This window comes from Capra hircus, chromosome 21 (genome assembly GCF_001704415.2).
Source record: "Capra hircus breed San Clemente chromosome 21, ASM170441v1, whole genome shotgun sequence".
Classification (NCBI taxonomy): domain Eukaryota; kingdom Metazoa; phylum Chordata; class Mammalia; order Artiodactyla; family Bovidae; genus Capra; species Capra hircus.
Window position 1 is genome coordinate 64,544,277 of NC_030828.1, and position 23,103 is coordinate 64,567,379.

General features: G+C 53.5%; 1 protein-coding gene across 1 annotated transcript in view; it reads left to right on the forward strand.

Moving 5' to 3' along the window:
* WDR25 (WD repeat domain 25) overlaps positions 24–23,103 on the forward strand; it is a 143,960-nt gene continuing 120,880 nt past the window's right edge. The window contains exons 1-2 of the mRNA XM_018066203.1: positions 24–95; positions 3,457–4,304. Of these exons, the coding sequence (XP_017921692.1) occupies positions 3,498–4,304 (807 nt within the window). The 5' untranslated portion in view covers positions 24–95; positions 3,457–3,497. The remainder of the gene's footprint in view (positions 96–3,456; positions 4,305–23,103) is intronic.

A 23,103-nucleotide genomic window follows, 5' to 3' on the forward strand; every position in this document is an offset into this window, starting at 1 on the left:
CCGCCGCTGATTGGCTGGCGGTCCCAACACGGGCGGAACGCTACTGGGTTTCAGGGCGCTGGCCGGACGACCCTCCGGAGGACCGAGAGCTTCCGGTGCGTGTGGTGAGCGGCGGGCCGGGGGCGGGAGGGGACTGCGATCTGACGGCGGCCCGAACGCTGCCCGCCCTTTTCGCGTGTATCTGTCTCCCTGTATCTCAGGTTCCTTCCGAGCGCGCAGTGCCCTGGACGGTGCTCACTGCTCCCTCCTGACGATCCTCACCTCTCGCTCTTGACAGCCCGGCTAACTCCTATTCATTCTTCAAAACCCATCCCTGGTCGTATCTTGTTAGTGGCCTTCATTAGTCTTAACCTCCGGCGCAGGGTCTGTGTTTTGTGTTTCATTTCAGTCCATAAGACCTAACATAAGACTTGGCACAGAGTAGGTAATCAGGAAATATTTGTTGAATGACAACATCCTATTCCTTTTACGTTCTCTGTGTCCCCCCTCTCACTGGGTTGTATTTCACAAATATTTCTAGATGCTGGTGATTTAAACAGTGAACAAAACACAGAAAGTCCTATGTTTTGGTGGAACTGACATGTTGATGACTGTCCATGGCACTCTCCCCGCTTTTATAGCCTTATTTTTCCAAAGACCTGACTTTTTCTTCTGGCTGTTCTTCTTGGTTTACTGGCTCCTTCATTTCCATAAACAAAACAAAACAAAAAAACTTCCTTTCCCCCTCCTTTGCCTTAGGCACACAAAAGGCAGCAAACAGTTTTCTCTATAGTTTATTTTGTTCTCCGTTTTCGCCTCTTTTCCATGACTCGTCCTTGCCTTCTTCTCTCCCACCCCATTTTGATCAGTTTTGTTGGTTCCATCTTCGGTGTTTATCGCCTCTGCTTCCTTGCCTTAAGATGATCGTTTTATGCCTGAGGCCTGCCCTGGCCTCCCAATTGCAGGGAAACTGCAATCCCAAGTCCACGTGCCTCTCCGTTGACTGGACAGCTGGGTGGTTAGGAGTCCATCCTAAAGGCTGAGAACAGGTGCCTTTGTGGTGGGAACCTGCTGGGTTCCATTTGGCGGGATGACATGGGATACTGTGGTGAGTTGGGCTGTGCATAGGAATTGAGACAGATGAGCTGTCTGATTAGGTTTTAGGACCGGACTGAGTCATTAAGGAAATGCCAAATCCTTCGCAGTGCAACTGTCCCATTAGTTTATAATTAGTCCGTTGTATTAGCTCCATTTGAGATGGGCTGGCTCAGGTTTGGAGTTTTATTTAGATAGGGGCTCTGTGTGTGGGTGTTCCCTGCCTGGCTTGGGCTGCAGATGAAGTTGGATTATTGGAGGAGGCAGACCACAGAACAATTTTTGGGTGATGATGTAACTTGTTTGGCAGTGGAGCCTTTCAGGCAAACGGTACCCCTTATGGGAAAGGTGAAAAAGTGAAAGTGAAGTCGCTCAGTCCTGTCCGACTCTTTGCAACCCTGTGGACTGTAACCTACCAGGCTCCTCCGTCCATGGGATTCTCCAGGCAAGAATACTGGAGTGGGTTGCCATTTCCTTCTCCAGGGGATCTTCCCGACCCAGAGACTGAACCCGGGTCTCCCACCTTGTAGGCAGACGCTTTAACCTCTGAGCCACCAGGGAAGCCCACGGGAAAGGTGGGGATGGTTGATTCCAGGGGACATGAAACCCACCGTCCAGGGGAGGACATGAGTGATAGACAGGCTGTCTGGAATGGTATAACCGAGGCCCCCCAGGGAATCTTCAGGTCTCACCTGACCCCACGTGTGGGAAGAGGAGCTCAGGATGGTCTGTTAAGGTAGGACACTCGGGCTTTCTCGGAAGTTGCTTGCTGTTGGAGCTTTGGGCGCTGCTCCACCGCGCCCTCTGCTGTCTTGGATGTGCGCAGCACCTTTGTTTTCCTCTTGATTCGGCTTAGTGTTAACTAACTGCCCAGCGTTGAATTCCAGGAGGTGCTTCTTTGTAGAAATTCCTTGGCTTCAATTGATCGTGTGTGATGGTTCAGAATTACAGGAAGAGTTTTTAAGAAAGGGGAAATAGACTGTTGTGTGGTTCCGTGTGTTTGGAGTGAAACAGGCGGATTTGGATCGCACCCCGGGAATGGGGGCGGGGGGGCAATGCCTCGAGTACCTCGGCCCTGTGCTGTAGGTCTGTCTGTCTACACTGGCTTGTAGTTGAGATGGGATGTCTGGGGAAGAGCATTCTAGGCGGAGAGAACAGAAGGAAGGCCTGGAGCGTTTTGCCACGTGGCGGGTCCTGGTCATCTTTCTGTTCCGGCGTGTTCAGAATTAACTTCGTTCACGTTGATGAGTGCTTGCTCTTCTCGTTTGTTACTTATAAACCGCGCTGCAGCCCCTCTGAATACCTATTCTGCAAACATGTGCTAGTGTTTGTGTAGGATAGAGTTCTAATGTGGGGTTGTTGCAGTAAAAACTGTTTAAATTTGTAGTAGATCCTCCCCAAATGGGCCTTTCGAAAGGCCTCCTTGAAGCCATGAGTCTTTCTGTGCAGGCATCCTGTGTCCATTGAGTCAAGTCCTCCTTTATGTCTTTCAGTAAATTTAGTTTTCTTTGTGTAGGTCTTGCTATTTTTGTTATTGTTGTTGTTAGATTTATTCCCAGATATTCCATAGTCTTCATTTTAAAAAACTGTATCTTCTAACTAATTATACTTGGTGCATAGACAAGGTCTCTTTTTTTTTTTTTTGGCTGTGCTGGGTCTTGACTGTGGCACCTGGGTCTTTGCTGCAGAGTGCAGGCTTCTCCAGTCGTGGGGCAGGTCTCTCTCTCTATTTGCAGCAAGTGGGCTTAGTTGCCCCGTGGCATTTGGAATCTTAGTTCCCCGACCAGGGATCAAACCCATGTCCTCCGCATTGGAAGGCAGATTCTTAACCACTGGACCACCAGGGAAGTCCCAAGGCCTCATTAAAAAAAAATCATTAAGTTCATTTATTTTTAATCGAAGGATAATTGCTCTGCAACGTTGTGTTGGTTTCTGCCAAACAGCAGCACAAATCAGCCGTGGGTATACCTATGTCCCTCCCTCTTGCCATTGAGAAGGCAGTGGCACCCCACTCCAGTACTCTTGCCTGGAAAATCCCATGGACGGAGGAGCCTGGTAGGCTGCAGTCCATGGGGTTGGGAAGAATCGGACACGACTGAGCGACTTCCCTTTCACTTTTCACTTTCCTGCATTGGGGAGCAAAATGGCACCCCACTCCAGTGTTCTTGCCTGGAGAATCCCAGGGACAGGGGAGCCTGGTGAGCTGCCATCTATAAGGTCGCACAGAGTCGGACACGACTGAAGCGACTTAGCAGCAGCAGCATCACTCTCATGGGTATTTCAGTCTTGGGTTTGTTCGGTGGCGCATTTGCTTTTAACTGCGTGTGGTAGGAGGCGCTCTGCCACTCACATCTTCTGACACTCGGCTCTGCTTGGCCTCAGGGAAGCTCGCCCTTGAAGGACGACGTGGAACGGTGCCTTTGATGGCTTCGCTGGTGGCCTACGAGGATTCGGACTCAGAGGCCGAGACCGATCCTGCAGGCGGTTTCCATCCTGCTGGCCAGATAGAAGACACGTCGGCTGCGCTCAGACCTCTGGGGCAGGATTTTGGATCCAGGGTCCTGGATGCAACAGGCGGGCGGGCGCCGTCGCTGGAGCACGGCCCTCATGATGACCCCGCCGCGTGTCGTCTCCCACTGGCTCGGCTCTGGAGCCAGGACCCGGGGTCCTGCCCCAGCCAGAGACTGCGATGGCCCAGGCCAGAGCCTGAGGCCGCCCTCCCCGCCAGCCCGCCGGCTCGCCCCTCCTTGTGGACCTGCCAGGCCCCCACAGGCCACGTGCCCCTGGCAGCGGCCTGCTCGAAGCAGGTGAGAGTCTTCTGGGAACCTTCCGGCTCCCCCGAGCTGTCTCTCGATGCCCGAATCGGGTCTGAAGGCCCAGGGAAAGGCGGCAGCTCCCTGCAGAGGAAGCGGCGTGAGGACTGTGTCATACCTTATACCCCAAAGAGACTAAGGCCGCTGCAGGCACTAAGCACAGAAACAGACAGCGGTAAGGACACGGAGGCCCAGGGTCCCCGCGCTGGCCGTGTCCCGGCCCCACTCTGTGTGGCCCCCGAAGCATCCGAGTTTATCCAGCCGTATCTCGACAGTCAGTACAAGGAAACCAAGATTCCCAAGAAGGTGCTCTTCCACCTGCGGGGCCACCAGGGCCCCGTCAACAGTGTCCAGTGGTGTCCAGTGTCTGCCAGGAGCCACATGCTTCTGTCGACGTCTATGGATAAAACCTTCAAGGTGAGGCCTTGAGTGAAGCGGCTCTTGGGAATGAGCCGCTGGGAAGTTTCGTTATTCCCAGCGGCGAGGTCGGCCTGGTTGCAGGCCGGATGTTTCTTTCTAGGAATTGCTGGGATTCTCTTTGTTGCCCTCGGGAGAAGGCTCTCGGTTGCCTGCTTGTATGGCTGGTCTGTTCTGCTCCCTGCAGCCCCTCCAAGGTTGCCTTACCCAGGCCACTGGCAGTAACTAGTCCAGACCCCACGTGGGTCATCCTCATGGAGGCCACCAAGGACGCCCAGACCCTCTCTCACCCTGGGAGGGGGAGGTCGCTGAGTGAGAAGGGAGGAAAGTGGACCCAGATCTTGGGGACTTGGGGCCATCCTTGGTGACCCTGGCTGAGTGCGGAGCGGTGGTAGCTCCGTGCCCGGCGCTGCACTGGGTGCAGAGGGTGGGAAGGCCCCTGGACCTGACCCTGGCTTCTGAGCCAGTATGTGGGGGTAGGGGCTGTGGAGAAGCAGAGAGGTGCTCACAAGCCTGGGTTGGGGCTGTGAGCTTGGGGCCCCAGGGGGTCCCATGGTTGCAGGTGCCTGGCGGGGGGTGGGGGGGGACGCAGCTGCCCAGCAGGGAGGGCTTGGCGAAGGAGCGGGTGGGCCTTTGGGTGGGCCGGGCAGAAGACATTTTTGGCTCTAAGCAGGGGAGGCTGTGAGGGGCCCACAGGGGCAGGGGGTGGGGGGAAGCGGTGGGAAAGAAGGCAGAGTCACACCAGGCAGGGCCTCGAGTGCCCTGCTGGGGAATTCTGGTTTACACAGAAACTTTTTGGGTTGTTATTTATTTATTTTAAAAGCTCCATTAAAAAACAAAAGCTCCTGGGCTCCCCTGGAGGTGCAGTGGTAAAGAACCCGCCAACCAATGCAGGCGAGGTAGGTTCAGTCCCTGGTCTGGGAGGATCCCAGGTGCCACCTGGCAACTAAGCCCGCGTGCCACAGTTATCAAGCCTGTGCTCTGCCACGAGAGAAGCCTCTGCAGTGAGAAGCCTGCAACTAGAGAAAGCCCACGCACAGCAGCGAAGGCCCAGCACGGCCAAAAACGCGTAAGTAAATAAAGTTATACACACATACACAGAAAGCTCCTGAAGTAAGGCAGACTCACAGAAGCAGTGCCCAGGCGCACAGGTGGGCAGTGTGGCAGGGGTGTCCCACCCGCCAGGAAGCTGCCTCTGGTCCCCGGACTGTCCTCTGTCTGTGTCCGCCCCCAGGGGAGCCCAGGAGATCTTTGCTTTTAATGGTGCTTTTAAATGGAGGTCTGTTTAATGGACCTGCACACCCCTGCGCCTCCTCTCTTCAGCGCCCAGCAAAGCACAGCGCATGTGCGTGTGTGCTAAGTCACTTCAGTTGTGTCTGTCGCTTCGCCACCCCATGCACTGTAGCCCGCCAGGCTCCTCTGTCCATGGGATTCCCCAGGCGAGAATACTGAAGTGGGTTGCCAGTTGCTTCTCCAAGGGATCTTCCCAACCCAGGGACTGAGCTCATGGTTCTTTACCTCTAGGGACACCTGGGAAGCGAAGCCCAAGCACAGTACATCAGTTCAATTCAGTTCAGTTCAGTCGCTCAGTCATGTCCGACTCTTTGCGACCCCATGGACTGCAGCATGCCAGGCTTCCTTGTCCATCACCAACTCCCGGAGCTTGCTCAAACTCATGTCCATCGAGCCAGTGATGCCATCCAACCATCTCATCCTCTGTCATCCCCTTCTCCTCCTACCCTCAGTCTTTCTCAGCATCACGGCCTTTTCCAATGAGTCAGTTCTTTGCATCAGGTGGCCAAAGTATTGGAGTTTCAGTTTCACCATCAGTCCTTCCAATGAATATTTAGGACTGATCTCCTTTAGTATTGACTGATTTGATCTCCTTGCAGTCCAAGGGACTCTCAAGAGTATTCTCCAACACCACAGTTCAAAAGCATCAATTCTTTGGCGCTCAGCTTTCTTTACAGTCTAACTCTCACATCCATACATGACTACATGAAAAACCATAGCTTTGGCTAGACAGACCTTTGTTGGCAAAGTAATGTCTCAGTGCACAGTAGGTGCCAAATACACGTGATCTGAACAAAAGCTGCCTGGGGAGAAGGTGGCTTTGGAGCTGTGGCTCATGGTTGCGGAGGAGCTGGTCAGCGGCCCGGCCGCCCAGTTCACGTTCCAGGGTCTCATCTGTGGGGGCCTGATTTGCTCAGTACCTGGGCCACGAGGCCATGTGAGAACTCACTTCCAATGCTCTGGCACAGGGCAGGAGCCCCACAGGTGCTCACTAGACATCGGCTCCCCACCCCCAAAATTGTCCTCACAGCTCTGGAGCCCTCCTACCCAGAACATTGTATTTGCAAGGTTTGTTTTGAGCTTTTCGCATAGGAGGCATTTTCATAAGCCGAGACAGGAAGTCCAAGTGCAGTGAAGTCTTGGCAGGGAGCTCCCATCGGGAGAGTCACTTTAGGTGGCGTGTTTGAGTCCCGAAACGACGTGTCTGTGCTCACGTCTGCGAGGCTGACGGAGTTCTGTGGGGACGGTGCCAGGTCGCGTCTGCAGTCTGGAGCCCTGGGGTTGGCACACACATCTCTGGTGCTTTCGCCGAGAGGCTGGGGACCTGTGCTTGACTCAGGAGGTCCTGGCATTCCTGCTGTGCACTGGACACTCCCAACCCCGCACCGCAAGGCCAGGGGCTTCTCTGTTCTCCCTCTGGGGAGCCTGCAGCTCTAGGCGGCTGTGGGGGCCTGTTGCTTTGGTCAGGAGCCCCCCTGGAGGGTTCTTGGTGGGCAGTATCCCTGGTGGGCTGGCCCCTGGAGTTACTTAGAATGATCTGGGCTCGGTGGAAGACTGATTCATTTGAAAAGACCCTGATGCTGGGAAAGATTTAAGGTGGGAGAGGAGGACGACAGAGGATAAGATGGTTGGATGGCGTCACCGACTCAATTGACATGAGTTTGAGTAAGCTCTGGGAGTTGGTGATAGACAGGGAGGCCTGGCATGCTGCAGTCCATGGGGTCGCAAAGAATCAGACATGACTGAACGACTGAACTGAACTGAATTGGGCCTAGTACTGGCTCCATACCAACAGCTTCGTGATCTCGGGCAAGGCACTTGACCTCTCTGAGCCTCTTTCCTCTTGACAAGTTCCTGAGACCTATGGCTGAGGCTTCTGTCTAAAGCTCCCAGTTTAATGCTGGGCACGTGCGTGGTACGGTGTTTTGTGGAGGGTGGCATGGGTCCAGGTGGGCTGCCTGAAGGGCGTGGGCAGCCCTTTTCTGGGACCCTGGAGGGAGGGACCAGACCGGCAGACATTGGCAGCTCAGGCTCGAGGCGGCAGGCTTCCCGGGGGTCTCGGAAGGCAGGCAGAGCTGGGTGGAGGGCTGTGGTGGAGGTAGGTGTGTCCTGGTGGGTGTCTGCCACCCGCTTGCCCTCGGGGTCACGTCTCCTGGCCTGGAGCCCTGCGGGAACTGGTTTGCACCTGGCCCCGGTGGCGTGCTCTGTGGCCTCTGCCCTGGTCTCTTTTGCCCAGGAAGTTTAGATTTCCTAAGGCCATCCCATGAGTTTTGGAATGGAGGGCATCTGAGTGAAGCCGTTGACTTGGGCGGTGGTTCTGTCGTGTAGTGGGTGTCAGTGGAGTAGATGAGCGTGCCCTGCGCGGGGCGTGGGGAAGGCCCGGTGGAGGGGACCTGGGAGCCGCCAGCCGGCAGTGACACATCACGACCACACGGGGGCGCAGTTGGTCCACCTTGGGAGGCCGCTCAGGCACAGGGACTGTGTTCCTGGAAAACCCACCCTCTGGGGGCAGTTCTCCGAGACCCCCTCCCTGGCTGCCAGGCTGCCTGCCAGTCCCGTCCCGGGGTGGGTGGTGTGTGCTGCAGGCAATGACATGGTCTCGGGCCACTTGCTTGCGGCCAGGAGTCCTGTCCACTGCGCTGTCCATCTCTTACGGCGGAGTGGCAACAGAGGTGCCCCCAGGGGCAGTGTGGCTGCTGTCGTGGCCATGGGGGTCCATGTCCCCTGACCTTCTTACTTGAAGGTGTCTTGAAAATCAGGGCGTTTATAAGCATTAGAGGCCAAGGGTCCAGGGTTCTTTCTGCTTTATGACATCTGGCAGTTTTCAGTGACAGAGTCTCATGGCAAATTGACGTTAAGCGACTGTTCTGTGAGAAGACGATGTGGCAGGGCTGGAGGAGCCAGGATGGAAGTTGGGTGGGGAGCAGGTGGGGGCCAGGGCCCTCCTGGCTGAGACCTTGGTCGTGCTGGGCCCCCAGGGGTGTGTGTGTGGCAGCAGGCAGTTCTGGCAGGATGGTGTTATTTTCCCTCCCTGGTGTCAGCAGGTGGGCAGCATGGGGGTCCTTGTGGTCTGGTATGAGATCGAGGGGCGCATGGGAGGCATGTGGGTGTGGAGTCTAGAGTGGGGCGGGGGTGCAGGCAGGGCTCCGGGGTGGACAGCAGATGGTGGGTGACCAGGGAAGGAGTTCGAAGAGGTGGACTGCTCGAAGCAGCCCCTACCCTGTGCTCCCTTTTGAGGGTGCCTCCCCCGCTTTTGCTTTGGCTGTGTCTTGCAGCATGCCAGATCTTAGGTCCCTGGCCAGGACCTGATCCATGCCCCACCGGCAGTAGAAGCCCAGAGTCTTAACCATTGGCCACCAGGGAAGTCTCCCTCTTCCCATCTTTTTTGGTTAAAGTTTGCCAGAGTGCCTTCTTGTCCCCCACCTGGTCAGGAGGGCTGGGGTCACAGGAGTTGGATTCTGACCGTCCCTCTGCCGCCGACTGGCTGTGTGACCTCAGGCAAGTGACTCACCTTCTCTGAGCCTCAAGCTCTATATATAAAGACCCAAGGATGCATAACCTGCTGCGTTTTTGTGAAAAAACAAGTGACGTTGGTTCTGAATTACCTGGTGTGACTCCTGGCTCTTGGCAGGCGCTCACCGTGTGCTCATTCTGGCTCCCTCTGGGAATGCTCTCCCTTCCTCACCATGGCACGGTATCTCATGCCAGCGTATCTCATGCCAGCGACCGGGCCATGGAGCTGTGCCTGCTAGGTCTTGCAGACTTTTAAGCCTCTTGAGCAGGGGAACTGTGTGAAATCCGTTTTTACATTCTTCATAGCACCTGGCACTAGGTTTTGTACCTGTTAAGTGATCAAAAAAGATTGAAAACGTTTTTTTTGAATTTTCCTTCCAGCCTTTGGGGAGAGGATTGCACACATGCTCTTTGCCACTAGGGGGCACAGTAAGACAGGGTGAGTCGCTTCCCCAAGCTTCTAGAAGGTGGAAGAATCCTTGATTCAAGGTAACATTTACTGAAATACGGTTTATTTTCTGATCAGGAGGAAAAAAACACAACACAATCCATCTGATTAATCTAAAGAACGTGGAGTGCCAGTTCCTTCATCTCCTTAAAAACGTAGCCTCGGAATTAATAAATTTCAATTGGGTACGTTACAGTGGAAAGATACTCATTTTAATATGTTCTAAATGTTCCGTGAGCTGTAAAATATGCTTGTATTAGTTTTGAAAAATTTACAGCTAGAGAAATTAAGTAAAACAAAACAATGACTCATAACTGCTACCGATGCTCCGTTCTCTCTCCCGCCTGCCCCTCCGGCCCCCTCCCCGCGCCTCCAAGTTCTCTCTCCCGCCCGCCCCTCTGGCCCCCTCCCTGCGCCTCTGTTCTCCGTGGTTGTGGTCCCAGCGCGAATACCCTCCTGTGCACTCTGTTCATTTCCCTGTGTCCTTGTTTGGCTTGACAAGCTTGAATACCCACTGCATGTTAAGGTAGAATTCAGACTTTGAAGCCCTTTTTTGAAGGGAAAAGTAAAAACATCTTGTGCTTTTGACCAAACATGGGCAGCCCTGATTGGCAGCCCCCCTCGCAGAGCCCTCTGCCAGACACCAGGAAGACCCCCAGAGGCATCTGGGCATGTTTCTTGCTGCCTGGGACCAACTTTGAAATGCAGAAAGCAGGAAGGGGGAAGGCGAAAGCAGAGATCCCTGACAGTCCTCTCCCCAGCCAGCGGCTCATTAGCACAGGGCCCTCCCTGGTTGGGGCCAGCGTGTCCCCGGTGTTTACTGCCTGCGGCATCCGGCTGGTGCCCGAGTGCACGTCTCAGGGTTTGGAGTCTGCGCCTCCCTCCCCACCCCGTCTTTTGCGCCAGAGCATTTTTATACCTCATTAGAAACTTTCCCCAAACATGTTTTTTCTGACCGTCTTCAGATTCCGAACTTTGTTTGGTCATTTCCATGCTGTGTCCTGCGTTTCCTGCTTTTGTGTTTCAGACAGTACTGTGCCTAGCACGGCCCCACGTTAGTGCGGGCTTTTTTGCTGCCTTCATGCAGCGAAGGCAGGCTTTGCCCTGCTCCCAGTCTGCAGCTACAGCCCTGTGGGTGTTGCTGAGTAGAACCAGGTTAGATGTGCCAGCCTCTGTCCGTGCCTTTGTTACAGCAGACTCCTGGGTTCCCGATCCCCACGCTGCCTGGTAGCTGTCTGACTTGGGGGACAATCACCTAGCCTCTCTGATACCCTGTTTTTCTCAATGGTAAAATGGGGATAATGGTTACCAGTTGGAAAAGGGGTGAGAAGATGCAGCCCAGAGCCTAGCAGCGGGCAGGGCTGAAGACAGGCTCCCAACTTCCCTGCTCCCAGATCTGTTCATTAAAAAGCAACCAGAGGAGCGACGAGTCACCCCCAGTCCTCTGACTGGATGCAGCTCTCTCGTTCTTGTGAATCTTTTCCCAGTCTGTCTATCGATAATGTATTTTTCAAGAGTTTCGATGTTACTGTTCCCGAGGTAGATACTTTTAAAATTTAAAAAGCTTTTGAGATTGTACCCAGCCACTCAGCCGCTCCCTTTTCATGCACTGCGCACTTGGAAGTTCCTCCTGGAGGGCTGGCTCCCTGTCTCTGAACTGCTGGCACCCGAGTGCCTTGTGGGTGAGAACAGGCCCAGCTGCGTCTGCCAGTCCGCAGAGTGTTTTTGTGTCTGAGCCTCCGACAGGGCGGCGGGTGGGGGGCAATGTCATCGTCATGCCCAAGGAAACCCAGGAGCGTGAGGGCCGGGCGGGGGTGCCCGAAAGGTGGCCCACGGACCCCTGTCCGTGGCACAGATGAGAGGGAGGGGAGAGCCGACCATCCTGGGGTGCCCACCCCCTGCTAGGCACAGCCCTAGGGCCTCCATCTCGTGTTCACAGCAGGTGTATGGGGCCAGCGCCGTTCTTCCCATTTCACGGGTGAGGAAGTTGAGGCCCAGAGGGTTAAGGGGCTTGTCCATGCTCACACAGCTGGCCATCAGGCTCCAGAGCTCGAGCACACAGAGCCAGAGAGCCTGCTCTGCTGCCCTGCCCCTGAGAATGAAGGGCGGAAAAGCAGCCCCGTCTCGAGGGTGGTCCCCAGCGCTGTCCAGCCTCGGAGCCCTATGGTTCCCGTAAAACGGGCGTGAGGAGATGAGGTGATTTCCGCGGGGGCTTGGATTTGCATTTTTATGTATTACAGGACCCCGCTGATTTATCATTGTTAGCGTATCTGATTATATTAAGGTGTCTTAGATGTGCTTTGTAGAAAGTAATATATCTCAGATTCAAAGACAAGGAATTTATGGATTCAAGTGCCAGAGTGAGGGTTTTTATTTCAGTTTTGAAAGAATTATTCTTGATGGATTTTACAAAATGCGATTGAGAAATGGTTTGATGTGTGGAGTGAGGAGTCTCGGGGCATTATGTAGATGATTGCAATTTATTCCAAGCACGAGGCCAATCTATTGGAAACGAGAGCCGTGCAGCTGGGGAGGAGGGCTGGGCTGCGGCAGTGGGCGGCTGGTATTCAGGGGCTGAACGGTTAACAGCGCATCTCGGGTAATTAGGTGAAGGCGAGGAGAGAATGGGTGGTGTGTGGGTGCGTGCGTGTGTGTGTGTGCACTCTTGCACACAGGGATCATCTCTTCCATCTGCACTTGATGGAAGCCCAGAGAGGGGAACACACTTGCCCGGGGGCACACAGCGGGGTCAGGTGTAGGAAGCGTTCAGCCACCTCCTCCTCTGCACCCTGTGTCTGCTGCTCTCTGTTCCCACCATTGGAGTGTTCTCCTTCCAGGGAGAGTTCACCACCATCTCAATGATAACAGGGCAGGGAGCGAGGGCTTCAGGCTGGTCGAGCCAGCAGGGCTGCCGAGCCTCCAGGAAGAGCTGTGATTCTGGGCTGGAACCCTCTCCTCGTGGGAAGTGAAGTTTTGACACTCCTCTCCTCCATATGAAAGCTGCGACGTTTCTGAGGCCAACAAATGAGACATTTCCCACTTCTGTGCTTGCCAGAAGGGCCTTGTAAGCTTGTGCCTGCCTCACAGGAAAAAAAACCCTGGGTTGAAAGAGGAATAAGAAAGAAAATTGTGGCAGAACCCAAGCTGTGCTTTCTGCTCTTGGAGAACTTTATTCGGTTTAGACTTAAACAGCTCAGTGTCCCTGGTGCAGGATGCTGACGGGGAGAAAGCAGCTCCATGTGAAGGTGCAGCCTCTGTCCTCGGGGAACCAGCCTCATCCAGGCCCAACCCACATCATTAAGGAAAGAATAGAACAATTGGGGAAAATGCTTTTAATGTAATTGAAAAATGCAGATTGCAAAGTTGGCACACTTAGAAGTTGAGCCTAGCAAATTATTTCTTGCTGCTTTTAAAACTTGGACCCAGAAGACTCTTAAAAGGCCCCTGTCTCGTGCCCAGGGATGGCATTGTCCTTTTCCTTTAAAGAAAAAAAAAAAAGACAGAAATGTAAGAAGTAAGCGTAGACCCTCCGCTCAGACATAGTGATTGCGAACATTCTACCGGTAGTGCGTCCAGCCCTTTTCCCACGTGCGTCAACGATTTTAATCATGCCCCTAGGTACTTTATTTTTGTAACCAGCAATTAAAAATTCCATGGAGGTCATTTCCTCTCCCAGTCGCTAGTATTTTTATCCCTGAAAAGAAGGAGTGGGTAAGTCACTCCAATCAATCCTCTCCCCCCCACCCCTGCTTCTGCCGTCTGGCGCCTCTCCCAGACAGACGGACGCGGCCCTAGCGAAGACCCCGGGAACCGGGAGAGCGGGGCAGGATGTGGGGACCAGAGCCCTGGACCGAGGCCAGCGGGGTCGGCCCAGCACCCCTGGAAGCTTTCCTTTACATGGCTTCCCTTTGGCCAGCTTCCCGAAGTTTCTTTACGAGATAAGAGAGAGCAGGCATGCCTCAGCTACCTCCCCCCTGCCCACCCCCACCCGAGGTGCCCTGACCCAGAGTAACACAGAGCCCGTTAGCTCTGCTTGGCCAGGGCTCCTGGAGCCGATCCAGGCCCGGCCTCCCTCCCGAGGATGAGACGTGCGGACCTCGGCGCCTCGCAGAGAACAGGGGCCGCGTGGAGATATCGAGAGCCCCCAGGGCTGTTGCCTGGCAAGGGCTCTGACGCTGGCACTCTGATTAATTGGATTATCCGGGTGTTTCTGGATTGAGCTAATTTTTTCGTATCTAATTTTCTATTGCTTTGCCTTCCTGTTTTATTTTTTCTGGGGGAAAATCTCCTCCACTTTTATCTTTTCCATCCTTACCCACCAGCCCCCCACCTGCTGGCGATTTTATCTCTGCTGTCCAATGCGTGAGCTTTTTCCTCCATGTATTCAGAGAAGTGTTCCCTTCTATCCTCTTTTTACATTTCAAGGGTTGTTTCTTGTTTTCTGGATATTTCTTTCTAACCCTGTTTACAGTAGATTATTTTCATTGCCTACTGATAAGGTCTTTTCCTGGCTGAGTTCTTTGAAAGTTCGCCGAAAACGCTATCTCTCTCCAGGCCCTTGTCTTCTTGTTCCGGCGTCTGTGATTACGTGAGAAACATTCTGCTGTTTATTCTGATTCAGGAGGGAGATCCTGAAAAAGCTGATGTGACTGTGTGTGTGTGTGTGTGAGAGTGTGTGTGTGTGACGGTGAGGATGTTACAGAATGATGAGGTAGGCTAGACTCCCGAATGTCCGCGTCTCCGATGATTGTTTCTAGGCCCGGTAAGGAACCTTCCGCCCGCCCTGCGATGCGCTCAGCCCCTGCGTCCTGGTCGGAGCGAAGGCCGGGGCCTCTGTGTAGCACGCGCGTTTCACTGCCGGTGCCGTCCTCCAACTGGTTTTTCACTCGCGTGCCGTGCACGTCTGTCCCCCTAAGCGCCCAGGTTCGCACCCTTCTTTTGAGGGGCTCCGTAGCCTTCCGCTCGTGGCCCACGCCACCACTTCTTGTGTAGACTTGATTGCGTCTCTTCACCCTCGACCGCGCTAAAATGAGCACAACACTGGCTAAGCCAGGGGTATCTTGTTTGAGAACCAAAGGAGTTCATTTACCAGAGGCTCTCTTAGAACGGAGCCTGGCACCTCGTGAATGCTGAATAAGTGTTTATGGTTCTCACCCATTAATCTCCTAGAGTCTTGGCATTTCTCTTAGCGGAGCAATTTACATGCTAACAATATTGACCCATCGTCATAACCTGCCCCCCTCCCCGCCCCCCCCCCCACCCCACCGTGTGTTGTTTGACTTTAGTATCTCATTGTTTTACCTATTTTTTGGTCCTGGACCTAACAGTATTTTATGGTCCAGTCTGAGGGCCTCCCCCTTTGTAATTGTCCCCTGGCCTTGGAGCGGGTCCCACTCCCCCCGACCCCCGCATCCCAGGTGCTGAGGAACAGTCGCCAGTATTCGAGCTTCATCTCGCAGTGATTAGTGGGAGCCACTTTCAGTTCTCATCATCTCTCCCCGCGGGCCCGGGCAGGCGGCGCGGGTGATGGATGTGTGCTGGGTGCCAGGGATCGACGGCGCGCACGGAGCCGCCACGCCCCGCGCGGATGCCCGCCACCGGTGGTTTAAAATGACCTTCCCACTGGGTGATTCCGCAGGGCAACAGATACACCACAGCCACCCAAACCATTCCTCAAAAAAGAAATGTTTTTGACCATAAAAGAAATACGTACACACTATAGAAAAAAAAAAAAAAAAACCCGACAAAAACAGGAAGGCATAAAGAAAAAAAATGCCCATTGTCTTTCTACCCAGAAGCAATGACTGCAGACGTTTTAGTCTATTTCCATCTACTCTTCAAAAACAAACAAAAAAACCCCACAACCCTGTTGAATTCTAACTGTACGTATAATTTTAAATCCCCCCACCCCCCATGATAGCAGCAGTTTAGTGTCGTTTATTGCAGTGGTGTTCAGTGTGTCTGCAAACCCCTGGGGGTCCTAGAGACCCTCTCATGGGGTCTATGGGGTGAAAATTATTTTCATAATAACACTAGAAGTTCCTTGCCTTTTCACTCTCGTTCTCTCATGAGTGTACGTGGAGTTTTCCAGAGGCTAGGGTATGTGTGCTGCTGCAATTGATTAAATACAGAAGCAGTTATGAGAACACAGCTGTCTTGTATTAAGCCAGCCATTAACGAGATAGCAAAAATGTAAACAGTGCTTGCTCACTCGTTTATTTTTTATCTTGGAAGACAGTTATTTTTCATAAGAAATATGTTATCTATGTTAACATGTAACAGCTTTATTATTGTTCCTTTTACATAAATTAATAAGTATTTTTCTATGTCCTTGTTATAATTTTTAATATGCTAAATGTGGAGGGGTAAACCGCGTGTAAACAGCAGCTCTTTGGAGCCTTCCCTGGCTTTCAGTTCAGTTCAGTCGCTCGGTCGTGTCCGAATCTTTGCGACCCCAAAGATCCCTGACTTTAGAGAGCGTCAAAGGGACCGAAGGGTTTGAGAGCCGCCGGTTCACTCACATCTAGAATTTCATGGCGGGGGGCGGGGGCTGTCTGTGTTGTTAAAGACAGTGTTGCCTCCCAGCTCGGATGTGTTGCCTGCAGGTCAGCCCAGGCTCTGCCACTGCCTCCACACTGCTTGGTCGGCTTTCCAAACTGGGCGACCCCTGCACGATCGTACAGGGTCCCAACCTCTCTTGGTCCCCCTTCCCCCTCCTCCCTGCCTCTCTGTTCTGCCCATTACGAAGATGAGGCGACAGCATTACAGGATGATGGGGAAAAATCTTCCAATGCCAACCTAGACTAAGAGTATGATTACCCTTTTAACACCCTCCTGTCAGCGTGTGGCCCGCACGGGCCTGTGTGTTTCACGGGGCGCTCGCACAGTTCTGCAGCCCGCTTCCCCACTTAACATTCTCTCCCAGCCTCTCGGGCCGCAGCACCACCGGCCGCCTCCGCGTCTTTGGAGGGCCGTCAATTTCCGCGGGTTCCGTGATGCTCTATCGAGTTGATTAACTGTAATTTACTTAGCTGTCCTCGGACACTTAGGTGGTTGCTAATTTTTGCTATTATAGCTAATGCTGAAGTGGTTATCTTCATGCATGGAACCTTTTCTGTCGGATTATTTCTTTCGGATTGATTCCCATAAATGGGACTGCTGGGTCAAAGGGTTGTACATTTCCATGGGTCCAGATACATCTCCTGTCAGACTGCTTTCCAAAAGGATTATACCAATTTGCACTGCCACTGCAAAGCCTGCGTAATAACCAACTATTTTGCTTAACTATCATGCCTAGAATTTTCCTTTGGAGCCCGAGGGGGCAAAGGCCCTTATCTAAGTGAATGTGATCTATAATTATTTAGACTAACACCGAAATTGCTTTGAGAACATTTTTAACCTGCTGAGTCTAGGATTCTGATTCGCATACATGCTAGCATTAAAAGTTTCCCAAGTAGCAATTTTTCTCTCCCTGCTCGCAGTGTATTTACACAAGCCCCGGCAACCAGAGGGAAAACTCAAGAGCTTTTATAAGCAGAAGTGGTCTCTTTTCTGAACTAGTTGAAGTGTTATTTTGAAAGGCACAAAAACACAAATTAAAACTCATTTCCATTGTCACCTTCGGGTGGAAAAGTTGTTTGTTTTCGTCCCCCATCTCTCTTCCTGTTCTTTGGCTCTCATTTCAAGTGTATTCTGAAATGTCCTGATGCTCCGAGCCGGGCGGAGGGGGCCGGGTGGGACGCGCGGGGCTGCCCTCCGGCTCCGGCAGGGGCCGCAGCAGGGAGAGGAAGGAGATGTCTGCTTGGGGGCTCGCAGGGGCCACTCAGCACAGGTGGGGAAGAACCTTCCAGCACTCGGAGCCGGTCGCCACGGGAGCGGCTTCCTCTGGGGGCGCTGAGGATGGGAGCGTTCGGGGCAGGCTGGGGCCCGCAGTGCTAGTGGGCAGGGAGGCCGCTGCAGGCTGGGCCGGGGGCTCCGAGGCCCCTTTCTTGGACGGCGGGTGCACAGCCGCCCCTGGCTTGGTCCCGACTTGCGGCACCCCTGGCCCCCGCGCTGGTTCCGGTTCCGAACGAAGCCGCGTGTTCTCCCGGGACTCGTCGGGGCTTCCGTGTTCTCATCTGTGAAATAATTACCTCACCGGGCTGTAAGGATCAGATGAGGTTAGACGTGTGAAACCACTTTGTAAACTCTAAACCCTTACAAATGGAAGGTATTATCAAGAACTCCAAGCCCGGGTTTATTCTGTAATTGCCTCCTAAGCCGCGTTCCTAAGCACGGGAGGCTTGCAATCCAATTTGCCTCCGGTTGCCTTGATTCGCTGAACAAATAATCCGGCGTGCGCCCACCGACGCCAGCAGGCTGCTCCGGGCACCTGGGCCGCCCGGGACGTGCTTGCCTATTTTCCGGCTCAGCAGCGTGACGTTGGCCGCTCGTAGCAGGGGTGTTGACCTGGGGGCGGCGCGGTGCGCCAGCCAGGCCTTCTGGACTCGCTGCTGTGTGGCCGGGGGCGTTTCTCAGGCCTTGTTTGGGGGCTCTGTCAGCGGTGTGAGCAGCAAGGGCCCCGGAGGGTGCCTGGGTGTCAGAGTCCATGAGTGGCCCCTCCGGGTCTGTATCGGGAGACCTGCTTCCCCCATTGCATTCTTTTCTGGGCGTCTGTCCAGCCATCGATTGAACGCTGGCTCTCTACAGGCTCAGAGGGGACCAGACACCCTTGCTGTCAAGAAGGCTCTTGAGGGACAGGTGTCAAAACAGACTGATGGTGTGATGGGCCCTGGGGCCCACCGGTGTTGGGGAGCGGGGTGGCTCTGTTGGGATCAGGCAGAGGACCAGCCAGGCTTCAGGGAAGGACACGCTTGAGCCGGGTCTCAGAGGATGGATGACAAGGGTGTGCTGGGTGCTGTGCTGGCCTGGGGGGATGTGGAGGACAGGTCTGGGCAGTGTTGGGGCCTAGCGAAGGTAACTGGGGAGCGGGGAGTCTTTTGTGAGCTTTAGGCCTGGACAGTCAGTGGCAAGAGGCTGGCTGGGTCTGCCCCACACTGGGATTTTGCATCTTAATAACCCCCAGCTGGGTCATAGGGCAATCAGCTAAGCTCAGGTCCCACTGCAGTGGAGGTGGGGGGTGTCCACCCCACCCCTGTGCGTTCTGTGTGGTTTTGGGTAAGTTATATAACTCTTGGGACCCCAGCTTCTCCATCAGTAAAGCAGGATAGCATCCATCTCAGTTGTCTGACGATAAAACAAGAAAACTCATGGAAAATTCTCTGAGAGCATACAGCAGGTGCTCCCTAATGTCGGCTGGCACCGTTGTTAGCCCCATCTTTATGCCCATTTTACAGATGAGAAAACTGAGTAGAGAGGGGCGCTGAAAGATGTGTAGCTCCTCAGCACGGGGCTGGTATTTGAGCTCCCTTCTTTCTGCTTCTGCATTCTGGGGTTGTCCCCTGTCCCCTTCTTGCTTGGGAACTCCAGAAAGTAGTTGTGTGGGTGTGGGTGTATGGGTTTGTGGGGGGGGTTGGCGGTGGGGGGCAGAGTGGGGCAGGGGGCCAAGGCCCTTAATCTTTGTGAGTCTTTTATTTGTTTGGTTTTGTTTTGTTCTTGGGCCACACCCTGCGGAATGTGGAAATTCCCTGACCAGGGATCGAACCTGTGCCCCCTACATTGGTAGCACAGAGTCTTAGCCACTGGACCACCAAGGAAGTCCTCTTAGTGAGCCTTAACTAGTTCCTCTGTGAAATGAGAAGACTCTTCAGAGTACATCATGAGAAACGCTGGGCTGGAAGAAGCACAAGCTGGAATCAAGATTGCCAGGAGAAATATCAATAACCTCAGATATGCAGATGACACCATCTTTATGGCAGAAAATGAAGAGCAACTTAAAAAGCCTCTTGATGAAAGTGAAACAGGAGAGTGAAAAAGTTGGCTTAAAGCTCAACATTCAGAAAACGAAGATCATGGCATGTGGTCCCATCACTTCATGGGAAATAGATGGGGAAACAGTGGAAACAGTGTCAGACTTTATTTTTTTGGGCTCCAAAATCACTGCAGATGGTGATTGCAGCCATGAAATTAAAAGACTCTTACTCCTTGGAAGGAAAGTTATGACCAACCTAGACAGCATATTCAAAAGCAGACACATTACTTTGGCAACAAAGGTCCGTCTAGTCAAGGCTATGGTTTTTCCAGTAGTCATGTATGGATGTGAGAGTTGGACTGTGAAGAAAGCTGAGCACCGAAGAATTGATGCTTTTGAACTGTGGTGTTGGAGAAGACTCTTGAGAGTCCCTTGGACTGCAAGGAGATCCAACCAGTCCATTCTAAAGGAGATTAGTCCTGGGTGTTCTTTGGAAGGAATGATGCTGAAGCTGAAACTCCAGTACTTTGGCCACCTCATGCGAAGAGTTGACTCATTGGAAAAGACTCTGATACTGGGAGGGATTGGGGGCAGGAGAAGAAGGGGACGACCGAGGATGAGATGGCTGGATGGCATCACCGACTTGATGGACATGAGTTTGGGTGAACTCCGGGAGTTGGTGATGGACAGGGAGGCCTGGCGTGCTGCAATTCATGGGGTCGCAAAGAGTCAGACACGACTGAGCGATTGAACTGAACTGAACTGATGTAAATTCCATAATGGCAGGGAATTTATTTTCTTCCTTTGTTGTATCTCCCCTTTGGGAAGAGGGCTGAACACATAGTAGGTGCTTTAAAAACACCTGGGAATGAATGAATAACACCTACTCAGTCCCACACCCTGGTGGGCCCCTTGGATCTTGGAGGCACGGAGACTCTCCAGGGTGGTCTTGTCCACACACCTTGATGCCCTCCACACCTCTGATCTGTGTAGGAAGCGCCCTGGTGGAGGCGGCCGGGCTGGGGAAGGGGCTTCGAAGACCAGAGTGGAGCTGGAAACTGAGTCAGAGTGAGGCTTGCTCTCCATCCATCAGGAGGTTTGCGTTTCCACTCTCTGGTAACGCGCCCAGGCCGATGCTTGCAGCCTGTGCATTTGTTTATTTGTTATTTATAAATCGTAAATCCAGAAAAGATTTGAAGAGGCTTACAATAAAAGACAGGCACATGGTGAAGCTGTTACGACAGAACAGACCGTGAAGAGCCGCCCTGGAAGGAGAAGGAGGCCCATAAATCAAGCTCAGGGCCCAGCGCCGCCGCGGGGCTGGCCGGGCTCTGCATGTGCTCGTGGCTGCCGGGCGGGGGCGCGGGCTGCCCAGGCTTGCTGCCTGAGGCTGTCGCCACGGCGAGTGGCCCCGCCTGGGGATGTGGGCCGGGCACTGGCAGTGCCAGGGCAGGCGTTTTCCCCCAGGGCCTTGGCCGCCCCGCGGTGAGATTGGAGGGTCAGAGTGGAGGCCCCGGGCAGTTGTGTGGGGTCAGCCTGAGGAGCTGCCATGCTCTCCCGGGGCCCCTGGGCCAACTGCCTGGGCTGCCCCTCGCTTTTCTGCACCTCAGTTACCCTCCTCCTAAGTGGTGCCAAGACTCAGTGGGCTGTTGTAAGGCCTTGGCACGTGGCCTGAGACCTGGCCCTTGGCGAGCACAGTTGTCGCGAATCTGACCTGTGTGGGCTGTGATTCCTGGGGCTAAGTGTGGTCCTGGGAAGGTCCTCACCCAGGTTCAGAGGAGACCCGGCTGGAGGGGTTGGCAGGATGGGGTGCCCCCCCGGTGCCCCCGGCTCCGTCCGTACTGACGCTGTGGACACTGAGCCCGGCCTGTTCATTATTGCTTATAAACACTCAAGGAGTTCGAAGCGAAGAGAACATACTTTTTAATTATTTCCCTGCTTGTCTCCAGCAATGCTGTTGTCAAGGAAACTGAAACCTTTGAAAAGCTTTTCAGCTTCCCGGTTGGAAGAGGATACTCGCGTAGGGCTCATGTTGTCTGTGGAAATGGACCCGTCATTCTGTAACAAAATCTGTTTCTCTTAAAAGGGCTTGCTGCTTTTGCGTCTCACAAATAGAGTCTTTTTGACCCTTTCACAGAAGATGGAAGGTTTTGTACTGATATTTTCTCTTTGAGAAGAGTTGCCCTCATTCTTGACTCCCAAGTCTTTCTTCCATTGAGCATCTGTTGCGAGACCTGGGTGCTGGGGGTGAGCGTGGATACAGGGCTGAATTCAGCATCTCACCCTTCCTTGAAAGGCCTCTTTGGGAAGAAGAAGCAGGTGGACATGTACTTCCATCCCATCGGAACTGCTCCGGTGGGTGGAGGAGTAGGTGCCCCCCGGGCACACAGGGTAGCCCTGGAGGGGGTGCCGTTTCTGTGAGAGTCACGTGGGGTCTTAGCGGATGCACAAAAGTCGTTCCGCAGGAAAGAGGTGGAAGTGCATTGGGGAAGAGGGAATAGACCGCGTGAGGGCTGGAAAGCGTGGAGGAACATGCAGACTTCAGGGCTGTGAGCAGGGCTGGTGTGTTGGACCCAGAGAGCCGGCGAGCGGGCTCTCTGGAGAAGACCTGGGAGGCAGGAAGTCATGAGTGTGGCGTGTGAAGAGGCTGTAAAGGCAGGTTCTTGCAAGCCTCTCCGTTTCTGTGGATCAGAGCCCTTGCTCCTAGGTGCGAGGGGCACGTCTCTCCCTGCATCCCAGTTCCAGAGCACAGTGGCAGTGCTAACACGTTCCGAGTGTAATAATTCACTTCTGTTGCAGGAGCCCAGCTTTCGCTGTAATGTTTCAGCCAGCCTTCCAGTAAAACTTTATGAGTTAAACCCTATCAAGGGCATTGGTTTTATATGAAAAAGATAAATCACGGTTAGAAAAGCAGGAGTCTTACTTTAAAACAGCCCTTGTTGTTCTTCTTTTAAAACTTAAAAAAAATAATTTTAGACTTACAGAAGAGTCGTGCATGTAATTCAGAGAGTTCCGAGGCTCGCGTCTGCAGGCTTCCCCGGCATCTTACACAACCGTGATGCGTTTGCCAAAATCAACATGTTAACATCAGTGTAACTCCATTCGCTAAACTGTAGACTTTATTCAGATTTCACCAGTTTTCCCCTTAATGTCCTTCTCTATTTTAGGATCCAACCCAGGATAGCAGGTTGCATTTAGAGCTCTTGTAATTTTTACTTGTTAATTATTGTTGTTGTTTTTTTTTTGCGGGGGTGGGGGGGGGGCAGGGAGTGGACTGAAACTTGTCCTGGCCACTTATTCTGAGCTCCTTGTACTGAGGACCGCCCCCGACCTCCAGGCCTGGCTGGCGGCCCATATCAGGGCCCTACAGCCAGGCTCTGGCTGGACACATTTTGGTTTTCAAGACCAGTCTCCTCGTGCAGCCGCGAGCAGGACCAGCGGGTTTGCCTGCTAATGAGGCTCCGCAAACGCGCTCGCTTTATCAGGCACCACTGGGGCTGCGTCCTAATGGTTGCAGGTTAGTGATAACAGGTCTCCCGGGCCTTTGCTTTTCTCTTCCCTTTTTTCCCTTCTGGATTTAACCCAGCCAGACCTCTGGGCGGATGTTGACGTTACTGAAAGTTTGGAGTCAGACCTCTCACCACATTCACGTTCTGGCACAGCTTTCCTGGGGTTTATCAGATAATTGAGTGTGT